Source organism: Fusarium musae, chromosome 3, assembly GCF_019915245.1.
Source record: "Fusarium musae strain F31 chromosome 3, whole genome shotgun sequence".
In the NCBI taxonomy this organism is placed as follows: Eukaryota; Fungi; Ascomycota; class Sordariomycetes; order Hypocreales; family Nectriaceae; genus Fusarium; species Fusarium musae.
Window position 1 is genome coordinate 1,492,454 of NC_058389.1, and position 15,247 is coordinate 1,507,700.

General features: G+C 48.5%; 6 protein-coding genes across 6 annotated transcripts; 4 read left to right on the plus strand and 2 right to left on the minus strand.

Annotated features, from left to right (window-relative positions):
- Window positions 1–1,342: 1,342 nt before the first annotated feature.
- J7337_003940 (uncharacterized protein) lies at window positions 1,343–3,307 on the plus strand (the record flags this gene model as incomplete). The annotated part of the gene is made up of 2 exons (XM_044821646.1): window positions 1,343–2,996; window positions 3,048–3,307. The coding sequence occupies 2 exons, from the start codon at window positions 1,343–1,345 to the stop codon at window positions 3,305–3,307; spliced, it is 1,914 nt and encodes a 637-aa protein (XP_044682979.1).
- A 472-nt stretch (window positions 3,308–3,779) lies between these two features.
- GPI14 (GPI mannosyltransferase 1) lies at window positions 3,780–5,149 on the minus strand (the record flags this gene model as incomplete). The annotated part of the gene is made up of 3 exons (XM_044821647.1): window positions 3,780–4,064; window positions 4,115–4,391; window positions 4,443–5,149. 3 exons carry the CDS (start codon window positions 5,147–5,149, stop codon window positions 3,780–3,782), a joined length of 1,269 nt encoding a protein of 422 aa, XP_044682980.1.
- A 399-nt stretch (window positions 5,150–5,548) lies between these two features.
- Window positions 5,549–6,442, plus strand: J7337_003942 (uncharacterized protein; the record flags this gene model as incomplete). The annotated part of the gene is made up of 2 exons (XM_044821648.1): window positions 5,549–5,742; window positions 5,872–6,442. 2 exons carry the CDS (start codon window positions 5,549–5,551, stop codon window positions 6,440–6,442), a joined length of 765 nt encoding a protein of 254 aa, XP_044682981.1.
- Window positions 6,443–7,468: 1,026 nt separating this feature from the next.
- Window positions 7,469–10,086, plus strand: J7337_003943 (uncharacterized protein; the record flags this gene model as incomplete). The annotated part of the gene is made up of 3 exons (XM_044821649.1): window positions 7,469–7,792; window positions 7,851–8,111; window positions 8,161–10,086. The coding sequence occupies 3 exons, from the start codon at window positions 7,469–7,471 to the stop codon at window positions 10,084–10,086; spliced, it is 2,511 nt and encodes an 836-aa protein (XP_044682982.1).
- A 755-nt stretch (window positions 10,087–10,841) lies between these two features.
- J7337_003944 (uncharacterized protein) lies at window positions 10,842–11,788 on the plus strand (the record flags this gene model as incomplete). The annotated part of the gene is made up of 3 exons (XM_044821650.1): window positions 10,842–11,003; window positions 11,068–11,241; window positions 11,297–11,788. The coding sequence occupies 3 exons, from the start codon at window positions 10,842–10,844 to the stop codon at window positions 11,786–11,788; spliced, it is 828 nt and encodes a 275-aa protein (XP_044682983.1).
- An 895-nt stretch (window positions 11,789–12,683) lies between these two features.
- On the minus strand, window positions 12,684–14,277 carry J7337_003945 (uncharacterized protein; the record flags this gene model as incomplete). Its single annotated transcript, XM_044821651.1, has 7 exons — window positions 12,684–12,933; window positions 12,989–13,456; window positions 13,505–13,642; window positions 13,695–13,782; window positions 13,836–13,952; window positions 14,041–14,116; window positions 14,263–14,277. 7 exons carry the CDS (start codon window positions 14,275–14,277, stop codon window positions 12,684–12,686), a joined length of 1,152 nt encoding a protein of 383 aa, XP_044682984.1.
- Between the last annotated feature and the right edge of the window lie 970 nt (window positions 14,278–15,247).

Here is a 15,247-nt window from a genome sequence, read left to right on the forward strand (position 1 = left end):
CAGCGTCTGTTACCAGATGAACAAGATAACAAAAGATGAATCTGGTTTCCCTTTGTCTTGGATCGTTGCTAGAGAACCGTTGCTGGTAGGTTACCTGCAGTTACAACCACAATTCCATTAAAGCTAGACTCCCACATGTCTTGTCTTCCATGTCTAGGTTCTTTGCTGTGGAGATCCGTTGCCGCTAAGCACGCGACCTCCACTAACTTAGGTTCTTTGATAACGATCCGTCGTGGACAATTCCTGTGCCAGCATGAACAAGATGCAACTGCACTTAGCAAACAAGCAGAGTCATGTGTCGCGACGACGTGGCCATGACGGGGACGGTAGTGTCGATGCCTTATCTTGAAAGGCCAGATCAGCATGGGCGGGTTGCAATACGAGCGAGCATGCACATTTGCAAGGCTATGTAATGGAGACTTTCACTGCCACTCAAGACAAAACAAGACCCGGATATCGCTGCAACCACCCACGCAATCTACCTTACCTAGGCTTGGTTGGTTGAGTGGTGAGACGTGTACTGAAGGGAGAGACAATGAAGACAAATATGACAATCAATTTTAGTAGCTTAGTTCAGTTGCCAACAGCGGGTTACTCAGCTGTAGAATAATAACAACAACAATAAATAATGTGGATTGGATACATGTTAGCGAAGGCAGAAGTGAGTGAGGGGGAGTCTCTCGCTCGCTACCTATGCACCTCAGTAAAAGTGCGGTGCTGCGCAGTGCAGTGTAGCATCTGCTAATCAACGCCTCTCATTTCCAATTTCACTCACACTCCCACTCAACGCAACGGCTGGCTCATCTTTCAATCCTTTCCCCTTCCCGTCATTCTATTTTCCATCTCCATTTCCATTCCCCAATTCTTCTCTACCTATCTTCTCTTCTTCTGCTTCTCCCCTAACTCTCTTTGCCCACCTACCTATTCAACATCTCAATCTTACGAAATCACCTCTCGTCGCCTTCATCCGTAACCGTGGAGTTCATTGATTGACTGACCCTGGTTTCGGGGTTCCCATCTCGTCGGCTGTCGTATCGCAACCCATCATATTTCCTTTTTTTTATTACGATTCCCCTCCCTGGAGGTCAATCACCTGTTTCTCATCCCTCCCGTTCCCTCTCCCGTCCGTCTGTGTCCACCGTGAATCAACCGAATCTTTGGGGGCTTAATCTCCAACCCTTGAACCTTGTGGTCGATAAACTATCTTCTCCTCGTTCACTTTCAACCATAATCTGCTCCTCTTCATCCAACAACCGCCGCTGTATCCTGTATCCGAGTGCCATCATCCAACCCCGGCCCGACCTTCTTGAGATGCACCACGTGCCGGCCTTGGAGCCATCTTATGGAGAAACTTGAATCGCAATCAGATACCGATATCGATATCGATATGGGAGATTCTATCAGTGAACCTATGGATACGACCGATGATGGCCACACCGGCCCGCGTGCGCCTTGTCCTACCTCGATTCCTGCATCCGCCCTTTTACCTATCCGAGATAGTTATACATCACGAAGGAACGACCTCAGCGATAATCGAGACGATGATGCCGATTCCGATACAGAATTTGCCTCCATCATGGCTACGTCCATGCTGAACGGCATTCTCAATACCGCTTCCAATCCTGTCTCTCCCGGCTCGTCCAGCCCTTCTCACGATCAAGCCAAAACATCCGATTTCGTTCCTCCGACGAGACCGAGCAGTACACCATTCCCTCACCCTGATCGCCGACACTCCAAGCCATGCTGCTCCAGCGGTTCTCCGCATGGCGCCGACCACGATCCTCCCACTGACTCTACTGCTTTCCCCGATAACGAGCCGGTGGTCCTTCCTCGCCCTATAACCGACTTCAACCAGCTGCCAATTGAAGTACATGAAGCGATACTGGATCACCTATTCGGATATCGAGTTTCCGCTACATCGCGAAGTTCAATGGCCGTATCAAGTATTACAAAGAGTTGGGGGACGGCACTTAGACATTCGAGAAGAAGGGAGTTGACGGAATTGGCGCTTGTGAGCGATGTTTGGCGAATTCTTGTTCAACAGCGGCTATATCGTCATATTAAACTAAAAGCAACTGTGGACTGCCTAGAAGATGCTATGGTTCACCTTGCTCTGCACGAGCACCTGCAATCATATGTCAAGCACATTGAGATCTGGTTCCCTGTTTTCCAACCAACCTACGGACCTGTCGCTCTATCGAATACTCTGACGCTGCCTACGGTCACCATGGAAGGACTGACTAACGCGACATACACTTTACCCGGCAACAACTGTACCCTTGAGCAAGTGTTTCAATTTGTCGGACAGACTTTACCCCAGGCCAGAGTTTTGACCCTGGAAGGAGGTGAGCGACGCAAGGCACCGAGAGTTCTTCACTTTCCCGAGCAGAGGATCGATCCGGCCATCTACAAGCCGCTGCCTGTCCTCGAATCGGTGCAGACTCTAGTTACGAGGGGCCAGTGGAATCTTATGCGAGATGATCAGGACTTTGCAACAGTTTTGAATGCTTTACCAGGTCTTTACGAGTGGCAGGGCTCCTATAGCAAACCAAAGTCAAAGAGCTATATTACTATGGCCGAGTTCCTTCCAAAACTCCCACGTCACATTACGAATTTGAGTCTTTGCCTCGAGAGCGACTATCGTCGAGAGGGGGTCATGCCACCGTTCTATTCGAAGGTCGTACAGAAGACGCACATTTGTGCAAGGATGGCCGAGGCGTTACCTTCATTAGAGCATTTCGCCTACACTGGCCGTGTTTGTCACCACTTTTTTGATGTGGCTATGCGGTCAACTGACCCACGAACTTCCCGACTCAAGACTCTGGACCTGACAGTCAAGAATTGCTGTCGATACAACACAAGCTTCCATGAGGCTGGCTCTGGCATTCAAGATATGGGCTTCATCGATGCTTTTGAAAAGTTGGTACTATCTGCGATTCGATCACTGGAAAAGCTCAAGGAAGTGGTTTATCTGAGGATTCGGTTTGTTGATCTTGGTAAGTTTATCCGCAGCTCAACCTTGAATTCCTAATTAACGTTAATACCAGACTCCGTACTACCCCCTCTTAACCCATTTTTCATTATGCGCAAGGGTGCCTGCTCTGGCGTCTGGAGCGAGAGGATTTTGGCCGAGATGGGTCGCGTACGCCCTGATGTTCATTTTCCAGAGCTGAGTGAATCCTTTGGCAACATTGTGTACAACAAGGACGGAAGAATGGTCATCACACCTGACCCCCCGAGGACGAAGATTGCATCACTCAAGTTGTCGAATTATCGATCTCTTGCGACAGGCATCACGATTCAGTGAGAAATGCATGCCAATTTGAAAAACGATGGATCTCAAACCGCAGAAGACAGCCAGAAGATCGGCACGGCTGGATTATACATATGATACATCACTCTTTTTGTTTTGAGACGGCGTTCAAGGTTTGGAACTATGGAAAGGAAACTGTTAATTGAAACCACATACCCAGGAGATTGGGAGTTATGAGGGCGCATGTATACACGGGAACCGCTGGCATGGCTTTACTTGGCTTTGAGAAGAATTTGCTTGGGATCTGTTGAAAAGTCACGAAATGGAAGAGAAGACGGTGAGGTAATTTATCTCAGGGGATGCGAGCTTCCATATACCCTCTACGATACTGGCGATTTGGTATTATAATCGATGAATAAGATTGTCTGAACATTTATGCTGTCTTCATCATCAATAAAATATCCATGCTTACTACACCCTTTCTTTTGTTTTTCAAATTTCTGAAAGGGGGACAATAGTGTGGCTCTTATTCGACGTGGAACTTAATGGTTGATCGTGTTGACTGAGCAGCGCCGTCACTGATGATGACACCCAGAATCCAGCAGTTGACTAGGAAAAAGCCGAGCGAGGCCAGCCAAAGGCCTGGGAAGAAAGTACTGATGCCGAGAAACTCGAGTTGGTAACCTTGTTGCAACCAGGCAGCTTGGGAGACTACCCAGAGCAACAGAGCTGAGATGCCCAGCTTAGGGCTACGGAGGAAAGATGAGTTGGGCAAATAAAGTGGCAAAAAGATCATGTACCAGAGGAAGTACTGATAATATGTTAGTTGATGGACGAGCAATAAGGATGAGGATGACTGACTTGGGAGGTACAGACTTTGTTAAACGTAACAAAGGCAAATGTCTGAGCCATCATGGCTTTTGCAAGATCGCGTTTGGCGATAGCGAGAGGAATGAGAACACAAGATAGAAGAAGTTGAGGGAGGAAGGCGAACGACTCGATACGGAATGAAGGTGCAGCATCAGCGGGAGTGGCAGAGGTGAGATACAGCAGGACATTGTAAGGCGAGAAGTTGTGACGGTGGTCGATCCTTGTGACATGGTGAAAATAAGTATGAACAAGGAACGGGGTCTCATAACTGTGAGTTTGTTAGTTATGCTGGCTCTGATATTTGTGTATGAGGACTTACATGGAGAACATGATGAGGTTGAGAATCATGAACGTTATAAGGCTAAGAAGTCCAAACTTGAGGCGATCCGGCGTGAAAAAGTTTGAGACTGCTTCCTTGTATGATGAAGGACGAGTAGCGGCCTTTGTCTCTTTTCCTAAATGAACATCGTCCATCCACCATACAATAGCTGGTGCATAGATGAAGGGGTAAATCTTGAAGTGAACCGACACTCCCAGAATGATCGCGGCAAGACTGAGTTTCCGCCTCTCCACAGCCCATAGCAAACCCATCGTCAACACACCCAAGAGGCCTTCTGAGCTTCCACGGGTGCTGATGGTCGCTACCATAGGGTTCCATAACCACAGCGCGGAAAAGCCTCCAGCCGTAGCTTCATCCATACCCCTCCGTCTAAGCACGCGCAGAATGAGCCATCCCGCCAAGAGATCAGCCGCAGCAAAGACCAGCTTTCCAAAGGCGGAGAATCGGACGGTTGGTAGGAGTAGCCAGGCGAGCAGAGGCGTGTAACGATATGTGTCGCGGGCATATGGTGATGAGCCTTCAGCGACGAAGCGGGAAGCGTCGGTAAAGACAAGATAGTCAATGTCTGTGTATTTTAGGGCTGAATGGGCATCTTGATAGAGGCCGTAGAAGAGAAGAGCGAGGCGGAGGAAGAGAGATATAGTGAAGAGTGGCGTTGTGCGTAGGAAGGGGGTTATTGAAGGCATTGTGAGGGTTGAGATGAGGTGAAGATGACAGTTGGCGGTGAGTGTGTAGTGAGATGAGACAGGATAGAGAGGGTAAAGAGCTTATAAGACCATAGCTTATAACAGATTGTGACGTTCCAAGTTATCTCAATTTTCCTCTTATTCCGATTCACCCAAAAAAGAACCTTTTTGTTGTGTGCCACTCAATGGCAGTTTGCTGATGTTGAGTAACGCAGCCCGAATCAAGCTGCCTTCCAAAAAATGGAGAGCTTTTGCTTGCTCTCTCTCCACTAACAAATCAAATTTCACGTCATCCCTGCAAACACGCACTAACAATCAAGACCCGCCTCGAACCAACCTACAACATCATCGACTACCATCTTTTTTTATAAGCTGCATTTCTATAACAATCGGATCATAATGTCGGGCGGTGTTAAGAGAGACCGCGACGGCAATGCTCGTGTGAAGAATGCGGGGCCTCCGAAGCAGGCTGGGCCAAGGGGCAGGTTCCATGATATGTTTGAAGGGTTTCGTGATGAGCTTGATGAACATCATGATCGACGAGAGAGAATTGTGAAGGCATCGCGAGATGTCACTGCCCAGAGCAAGAAGATGTGAGTTTTGAAGACCTGGGCTTATAAGTGCAAGTTTTGCTAACTAGTTTGCAGTATCTTTACTCTTCAGAGGTAAGCTCTTTGACATTTATCTCAGTATCAAAGTGAAAGCCTGCTCACACATCACAGAGTCAAGCATCTCAACAAGGACTTCCCTCCTCACATCCAACAAGACATAGATACACGCCTAGAGGAAATCTCCAAACTCCTCAATGGAATCGCTCCAGATGTCCAAAATGTCAATCGCTATCGCTACACCTTTTCCCTCCGTTGTCTCGAAGAATTCGTCGAGGCTCTGTCTTTCGCACACTACCTCCGCCACCAGACCCTCATCACACCCACACAAGCACAAGCTGCTATGCCCAGCGACATGGCTCTCACCCCAAACGACTACATGTTTGGGATCTTCGATCTATTTGGTGAGATGATGCGCTTTGCGACTGTCACGACGGCTCAAAATGGTGAATTGGCCGGTAATGGAGGACGAAATATCATGAGTGATATTCAAGAGCTTGGGTGTGAGTTTGAGATCCTGCCTGATGTGCCGACGAAGGATTGGAGAGGAAAGATGGCTGTGATGAGGCAGAGTGTCAAAAAGGTTGAAAGGCTTGGGTATGGACTTGTGGTGAGAGGAAGTGAGAGGCCAAAGGGCTGGGTGCCGGATATGAAGGATGATGCTCCTGAGCCTGCGTCGCCATGAACACTCAACTTCAACTCATGATGTAAGGAAAACGGGAACTGGCTGTTGTGGGATATGATGTGCTATCTGGTTGAGTTGCTAGAACTGGCTGCTCTAATATCATGGTCTATTTACGTTTATGGAGGACTACGGCCACCCCTGCTGATGATTAGGAAATAGTTGATACAAAAGGTCACATTGAGATATGTTTTCTCAGCTGGGAGTCTATTCTTTCGCGATTATATGGTGTGCCCACAAACTCGGGGGGATCTTTGAATAATGGAACTCGGAGCTTTTGCACGCCAATCCCTTTTAGCCAAAGATTGGTGATAGACAAAGGAGAAAACGGAAATTCTACGAGGGTGCAAAGACAATTGGAATGATTGACCGTGCATTGCATCGCCTATTAGCATTCGCGGGGAACAATCATTGTTTAGGTATCCGACGGCTGTAGACAAATGCACCGATCAAGCAATAACATACAGACTGAGCATGAAAATAGTTTGTGATCTTTTAGGGCTTTTTGGGGTCAAATAAAGGCACCAGAAATACCTGATGCATGTATCGTCGGAATCTGAGGGTCGGGGCGGTCTTTCATCCTCCACCCGCAAACAACTCCTTTGCACCTTGCACTTCTCATCCCAACACCAAATCTTCCATCTCCACCACCAAGAGGAAACTTGGACTTCACATGATCTTTAGGAAGCACTTGCGCCATATTATTTGGCTTTTAAGAGACATCCTTCGAAGGCGTCTTCGCTCGGGCCTCATCTGTTTGCCTCTATTTTCAGGCTCAACCAAGTCAACCATCCTCTCCTCTCTCTTTCTTCAATCACCACTGTTGACTCTCTTCGCCGAGAAGCGTCGGCGCGCAGAGACCTGGCAATCAGCTAATCCTTCCAGTCTCCTAAAAAATATTTCTTTTTCACTAGATCATTATCGTTTCCAGGCGTTCTTCCAGGCGCAGCTTCAGGACGCCCCGGGCGCTCAAAATCCGGATTTAGGCGTTTCTTTTCATGGGACAAACTCTCGAGTCAACGACTCATTATGAATCACAATTCTCCTTCGTTGGTGGAGAAGACACCTGCGGACCCGTTAACCCGCCCAGAGCTATACAGTTCTCAGCCTGACGATGTCCAAAGCGCCGACTTACCCAATCTTCAACAAGAAGCACAAAAGCCGGCAGCGCAGAATGACGAAGCAGCCTCCTATCGGACAACGTTTTTCGTAAATGTTGACTGGAGTATGGGCTCGACGCTTGCGACTGCAAAGAACATCGTTGGCCAGATGTACGTCGAGTGTTTGGAACCTCTCAAGAGACACCACCCATACCCTATTATCCTCATCCATGGAGACTTTCATACTGGCCAGGTGAGCAATATTATCAGAATTCGTCACACCAACTGATTCTAACTCCGCGTAGGTCTAGACAACCAAGCCAGATGGTCAGCCTGGATGGGCCTCGTTCTTCCTCAACAAAGGCTTCCAGGTCTTTATCGTTGATTTGCCCCCTTCTGGTCGCTCCAACTTTTTAACAACCTCCCATTATATCCACCGTGAGGCAGGCCTCAGCTCCAGTTCTATCCCGGCAAGAGGAGTAGAATCAAGCCTAACTGCGCCTGGTGTACCTCGAGAAGTCGGCGTGCCCCTCCAATATGCAAAGGCGAAATTCCACGATAAATGGCCTGGCGTAAGTGTAGAAATCTGTGTCTATTCATTCAAGTGCTGACGGTGTATAGACAGGAATGCGCGGGGATCCCATTTTCGCCAAGTACTGCGCTTCCTTGGAGACTCTTCACCTCAACAAGGTGGAGCGTCAATCTCTCGCTCAGAATGCCCTTCAAGCGCTCCTGCGTCAAGTCGGAAAGTCTGTCCTCGTAGGCGAAGGATCAGGCGGAGCTGGGGCTTGGCTAGCTACCGACGTTGAGCCTGATCTCGTCGCTGGTGTAATTGTTCTCGAGCCACCAGGACCTCCTTTTGGCACGGCATGCCCCAAAGAACGAAACCCTTACCGCCAGTACACACCTTTCATTCAGTATGAGGAAGGGACACGAATCTACGGATTGACGGATATCCCTCTTACCTACGATCCTCCAGCACATCCACATGGAGGATATGACCATCCTGAGAAGAACCCGCTCGACATAACCACACTGACTTCTCCTGATGGAAAGAGCGAGTGTTTCGTACAGGCTCCAAAGCCTCGCAAGCTCATCAACATCAAGAAAGTGCCCAATGCGGTTGTCACGGCACATGCCAGCTCGCATGGCATGTACGACTGGGCTACAGTGACTTTCATGTTGCAAGCGGGTGTCAAATGCGACCTGATTAAGCTTGAGGACAAGAACATTCTGGGCAACGGGCATCTCATGTTTCTCGAGACGAACAGCAATGAAATTGCCCAGGTACTCATGGATTGGATTTCGGAGAAAGCGTTACCAGCGTCATTCCAAATGCTGGTCTCAGAACCAACACCACCGCCAGAGTTCAGTGAATTTGTGGACACTGTCCAAAGACTGAGCCCTCAAAGGGAGTCAAGTGTCGAATCCATCAGCTCTCGAAAGACACAATTGCTGGACTTCCAGTCGCTGGACCAGGAAATGAGCCTAGTTCAATTCCCGGAAACACCACAGCCCTCATGCCAGCCCGAAGTCAGACCTCATCAACCCGAGTCGTCTGGTGAGTATCCGACCGGAAACTCGAACAAGAGAACCTCTCTGTCGTCTGGACAAACAACCGTCAGTATGTTTAATAGCGCCGATTCTCCTTATCCGTCTTCGACGTCGGTTGATAATCCGAAACGACGACGAGTCGTTGCCGCTATTGGAATGTCCACTCCGTCTTCAGCATCATCTGTAATCTCATCATCTCAGGAGAGCTCTAACCAGACACAACCCACGGGAGTTGGTCAAGTTCCACCACAGCAAATCCAGGTCACAACAGAAGAGAAACCTATTTACGATATCTCTCTGTTGAAGCCCACTCTTCCAGAGGGGGTTCCCTCTTGCCTGAAACTTCCGGTCAATAAGGACAATCAGCCTTCGATAGCAAGCCCTGCACTGAGTCTCCCCAGTCAAGTTCAAGCTTCCAGACTATTCAATGGGCAATCAAACGCCTTGTATGGGCATATGCCGATTGCTCAGCAATACAGAGCATTACATAGAGACTATCAGCGTAGTTTCACGCCCAACAAGAACCACACAACGGCCCGCTTTGAGTGTCAAACTGGATCCTCAGACAAGTCTATTGGAGCGAACATGTATAACCAGAATAGTCTCCCCTCTGGTTTGGCTTACCCAGGTACAGTCCCAGGACCGAACTTCCAGTCGCGGTCGCCCATTCAACAAGCACAGCAACGAGGTTCTTATCCCCAACGACTGGACCATTCATCTGCACTGAATAGCGGAGGAGACCTCATGCCGGTCCCAACTTCGACGCCGACTGGAGACCAATTTACGATGGCAACTCTTGCAGGACCCTATACCCCTTTGATGCCACCGTCAACACAGGGCAGTCACTTCCACAACCCTTTTGGTACTTATCCGCAGATGACGCCCCCGAGTCCATCTCCGGCTCCCAGGCCATCATCAAACCCTCCGGCGTTCAATTTCAGCATAGGATCGCCTGCTCCTCTTGCACAGCAGAAGACCCCAGCCTCCAAGTGAGGCCACTGAGTCTTGCATGAGTGGTGGTTGGATTTTGGAATGGGTAACATTTACAAGGGACTAGGAGTGATATCGGAAAGGTTATGAATGCGGACAGTGTCCGATCTGGGTCTATTGAGCAAAGTCTGGGATGTAACTTGCTATAGCCAATATTCCTCAAATTGAATGTTTTGGAACAGAGTGACAGAAATCAGTGCAACTTCTGTATTCAAAAAGAAATCTTCAGTGTGAAATGCTCATCGTGCGAAGTTGACTAGGGGAGGGAAGAAAACTCAGAACCTCAATCCTAAATGACAAAAAGACTTAGGCAATCTTGCATAAATTTACTGGTAGGATAACTTTACTAAGTTTAGGATATCTTTTGCTAAGTTTATTTTAACACCCTATATCTTGCAAGGTCTGATGTTTTCTTGCTCCCTGACGGTTGAGTCGGTTGATATCACTAACATGGAGCTGTACCTAGGTACCACTGACGCCATAGTTTGCACCGCCACCCGTTCCCGAGCTGCCTAAAACGCCACAGCTTCCCCATTCTATCCCCCACATGACCATGACTCCCCGAGCGCTTCCCTATGGGCCTCGCATCATCATTGAAGTGACCCGAACTTTCCATCACTTTAACCATTTTAACCTCGAAAACCAACCCTACTAAGACACGTCCCTCGTACGACCTTTTCTTTCTTTCAAGCAACTCAAGCCAAACCACAAACGATCGAAGAAGGACTTCTCGCTACGTACGCGCACTCATCGCCGCGATGGCTTCCAACACCAAGTACCAGCCAGCTCCTCAGAGCGATCCCGACGACTACACCCACGCGCCCCCCGCCTACGCTGAGGGTTCGGCTGCTCGCGACGAGACCCAAGGCCTCTTTGGTGCGCCCCGCGATAGCGAGGATAACCTCCCCGATGATTTCAAGGTAGGAAGGAATAGATATGCTCGATGCAAGGCGAATAAGGAAATGCTGACATGATGATGTCCAGTTCGGCGGCTCTGTGGCTGAGGCTACTGTTGATATCCGCAACCAGTTCGTTCGCAAGGTCTACACCATCCTCACTGTCCAGCTCCTCGCCACTGCTGGAGTGAGCAGCCTCACATTCTTCAGCACCGGTTACAAGGACTGGATCCAGAGCCACCCTGGTGTCGTTTGGGCTTCGGTAAGTTCTCACTGAGCAGCGGGATCATGAACATGAATGACTAACACATTCACAGCTCTTTGGTGCAATGATCTTCATGGGCTTGACCTACTGGAAGCGCAAGTCTTACCCGACTAACCTCCTTTTCCTCTCGCTCTTCACTCTTGCCGAAGCCTACACCATCTCTGTTATCGTATCGTTTTACAAAACATCCATCGTTCTTAACGCTGTCGTACTTACTGCCGGAATCTTTGTCTTCCTCACTCTCTTCGCTTGCCAGACAAAGTACGACTTCACATCATGGATGCCTTACCTCTTCGGTGCCCTGTGGGGTCTCGTTATCTTCAGCTTCATGGCCATGTTCTTCCCTTACAGCTCTACCGGCGAGCTCATCTACGGTGGCCTTGCTGCTCTCATTTTCAGTGGCTACATTCTCGTCGACACCCAGCTTGTCCTTCGCCACCACCATGTCGAGGAGGAGATTGCTGCTGCCATCAGCCTCTACCTCGACATCATCAACCTCTTCCTCGCTATTCTGCGCATTCTCAACAGCCAGTCTAATAACTAAGCGATACCGACCTGTAAAAGCTTAACGAGGCGTAGACACGAGACCTGTGGACCGATGACTCGGTTCTTAACTTCCATCACTGTGCTACCAAGATTGTGTCATGCGAGTTGTGTCTGATTCAAGAGCTATCTTAATTGTTGTGTTACGGAGGGTTTCCCTAGTCGAACTATGGATTTTGGCGTTTCTGGAGAAAGCTTGGTTTCCTTTACTACACGTTAATCGGGCTGTCTAAGCAGCTTATACTCAGGACAGGATAATTGATAGTCATCATCACAAACCTAGACACTATGCGTATTTCCAAGTAACAAGATGTCGCAAGTGTTTCAGTGTTCATCAATCGTATTACAAAAAATATTGAATTTATTTGATATCAGCATTAGAAGGCCACTAGAAAAAAGAAACAATCAAGGTTGTGTCGCCCAAGAATGGACAACGATGTACGCCCAATACAAGTCTAATATGACCACAAGATGGCACCAGGACACGGCAATATGTCCTATCCGCCAGTCGTCTGCATGCATCGTATCGTAGCGCAAGGACGTCTTCATCCCTTTAAGAGACTCCCCGCACGCTGCGTCCCTACAACAGCCAGAAACATAATGACCCTCCCTTGAGAATGCTTCTAAACAATGGGTAGCCGCCCACCATCAGTTTTCCAGGCAAACCGTTTCCAGATGGCATGCCCAGAATCGGTTTAAGAATAGCAGACGTTTGGTGAGTGAAGGAGGGCGGCGAAGAAAAAAGAAAACGACAACTCAATTGTTCAGCAGCAGGGGGAATATTCTCATCTTTCTCTTCAGTCGTGGGAGAGGAAAAACCAACGCCAGCAATAGACAATAGTCCAACGTCGCATTTTTGAAACACCGCAAAAGACCTAAAATGTGAAGTGATAGGTCTAGTTGAGTGGCTCCTCGCCATTGGGCTCGGGTGTGCCAGTGGCCTGAGAAGCAGCCTCTCGTTGCATGCGGGCCTCGATCTCTCGGAGCTGGGACTCGCGGGCCAACAGCTCTTGTCGCTTTTCGTTGATCTCGCGCTGTACCTTGAGTTCGATCTCGCGGAGCTTCTCCTCCTCTCGTCGGAGCTGCTCTTCCTTGAGGCGCACTGACTGGGAGGCAAGATCCTCGGGGTTCATTGAGCTATCAGCACTAAAAACAAGTCAGTCAGCTGTGATCAATATCCTAGATTTCGGCCAAAACTCACTTTCCAGAAGCACCCTCGACGCTCTTAGACAGCTTCTCGGTACGGTAGTTCTCGTACAAGAAGTCGTGGGTGATTTCCTTCAAATCAGCCAAGTGGCTGTGAAGCAGGGCAGATCGAATGGCAAGGAAGTCGGAGTGACGAGGGTTATCAACCTCGACAACACCCCAGGGGTAGTGACGAGCGCGAACCTTGCGGCCACCAATCTCAACAACCTCCTCAGATCCAACGATGGCGAAAGGCATAAGGCCACGGAGCTCAGCATTCTCCTCAACGGTATCCTCATCGTCCTCCTCAATGTCGTAGGGGAAGTTGTAGACAGGAATGCGGTAATGCTCGATGTCCTCCATAACCAGCTTCTTGGACTCGGCGAGCTCGGCGGGGGTGAGCGAATCGGCGCGGCCAATGACAGGGATAACGTTGACACGGGGAGCGAGGCGCTTCATGAGCTCGATGTCGAGTTCTCGGAGGCTGCAAATGTCAGTCGCGTTCCAAGGATCTGGAGCTTATAAAACATACCCATGACCAGTGGGAGTGATAAAGTAAAGCATAGCATGGACTCGGTTGTCTCTGAAGCGGGGGTTACGCTTGATACGAGACTCCTCGGCAAGAATATCATCATATTGTCTCTCGAGGTAGCCAACGATCTCGGAGAAGCTGGCATTGGGGTTAGTAGAGGGGTAAAACATGGATCGCGATACTAGCTTACCTAGCCTCGTTGTCAATCTGGTCACCGAAGCCGGGGGTATCGACAATTGTCAGGGAGATGCGAGTACCCTCCTCGTCAAGCTCGAGCTCTATAGCCCAATTAATATCGTGTATGCATGCAAGCATAATTGAATGTACGTACCGACAGTGATGGGCTTGATCTTGACACCATCCTCAACGTGGGCGCTGCCAGCATCGTCGGACTCCTTATGATCGAGAACGCTCTTTCCGCAGAGTGTGTTGACAAAGGTGGTACGGCCTGTCGATTGTAAGTTTGGTTTATTATTTCAATGGCAGTGAGGCCATTGTAGCTGTCGTCGCAGCGGTTCTCGCAAGGGGCCACGTACCAGTGCCTGAAGCACCACAGACCATCAGGCAGAACTGAATACCCTTCTTGACATTCTTCTTTCGACGGATCATCTTCTATTGGGGAGTAGGGGTTAGCGAGCTGAGGTCTAAATGGTAGGCGCGTGAAAGTTTTGGTCCATGGAATCATGCGTGGAAACGGTAGCTTCAACGGCGGTGGCATCCACACGACAGGACAGGACTGGAGGGGAGATAGCACGTACGCCCATGGACGACATCTTGAAGATTGGATTCTCGAAGTTGAGGTGAAGCTGAGGAGATACGGAAGGAATAGGTCGAATGCACCAAACGTCGAGCAAGGACTCAAATCGAGTATGGTTTTTGCTTGCGGTGGTTGAAGTGGAAACTTGGGGAACCTGAACTGAACCAAGGGGAAAATGTTAAAGGAGGCTAGGAGGAGCCAGAGCCAGAGCCAGGAGAGAAGGATACGGGTCGTGTTGGACTTGGGTCGGGTTGCTCAAGGGGTATGGGCAATTTCACACCTGGCCAATCGTTCCTCCTCTAAGATTCAGGGGAAGTGCCTAAGCTAGAGTGCCAGTGCTAATAAATGCCAGCTGGAGCAAAGCAGGTGCACCCCTACCGCTACGAAATCCACACTTCCATTGCACCTCAGCACCCTGTAAAGCCAGACCGCCTTCCCGCCCGAGGGACCACTAGCGGACCCTCAACGAGCCTTCCATTGCTGTGGCGCTTGCTTCAATCAGAGCTCGTTCTTTTGTTTCATCACGTGATATCATTCTTCTATCCCGTCTGTTCGAATCTCTCGGCAATAGTAGAAAACTCAGGAAGGGACTCATCCTGAATAATTTAGATAGGCTTTAGATGTTCTATGATATACTTGTGAAGTTTCTTAGGTAAGATTATATGATTTATTAAAAAGATAAAATGTCTCTATAGCAATATATAAGATATAGCTAATAAGGTCTTATAATAAAAATAATATAATATAATACTTATTTTTTAATATATTATATATAAGGTATTATATATAATATTAAAAAATATAATAATTTTAAAAGTAAGTTTTAAGGTTATATAGTACTGCCTTTAACCTTATAATTTAACTAAATAAGTAGCCTTAATCTATAAGTATAAAAAGATATTTTCCCTAGCCTTAGCAGGCTAAAAGCCTTCTTTATTATTACCTAGTTAAAGTAATTAATATTAAGGCTTTAACTCTAAAAGCCT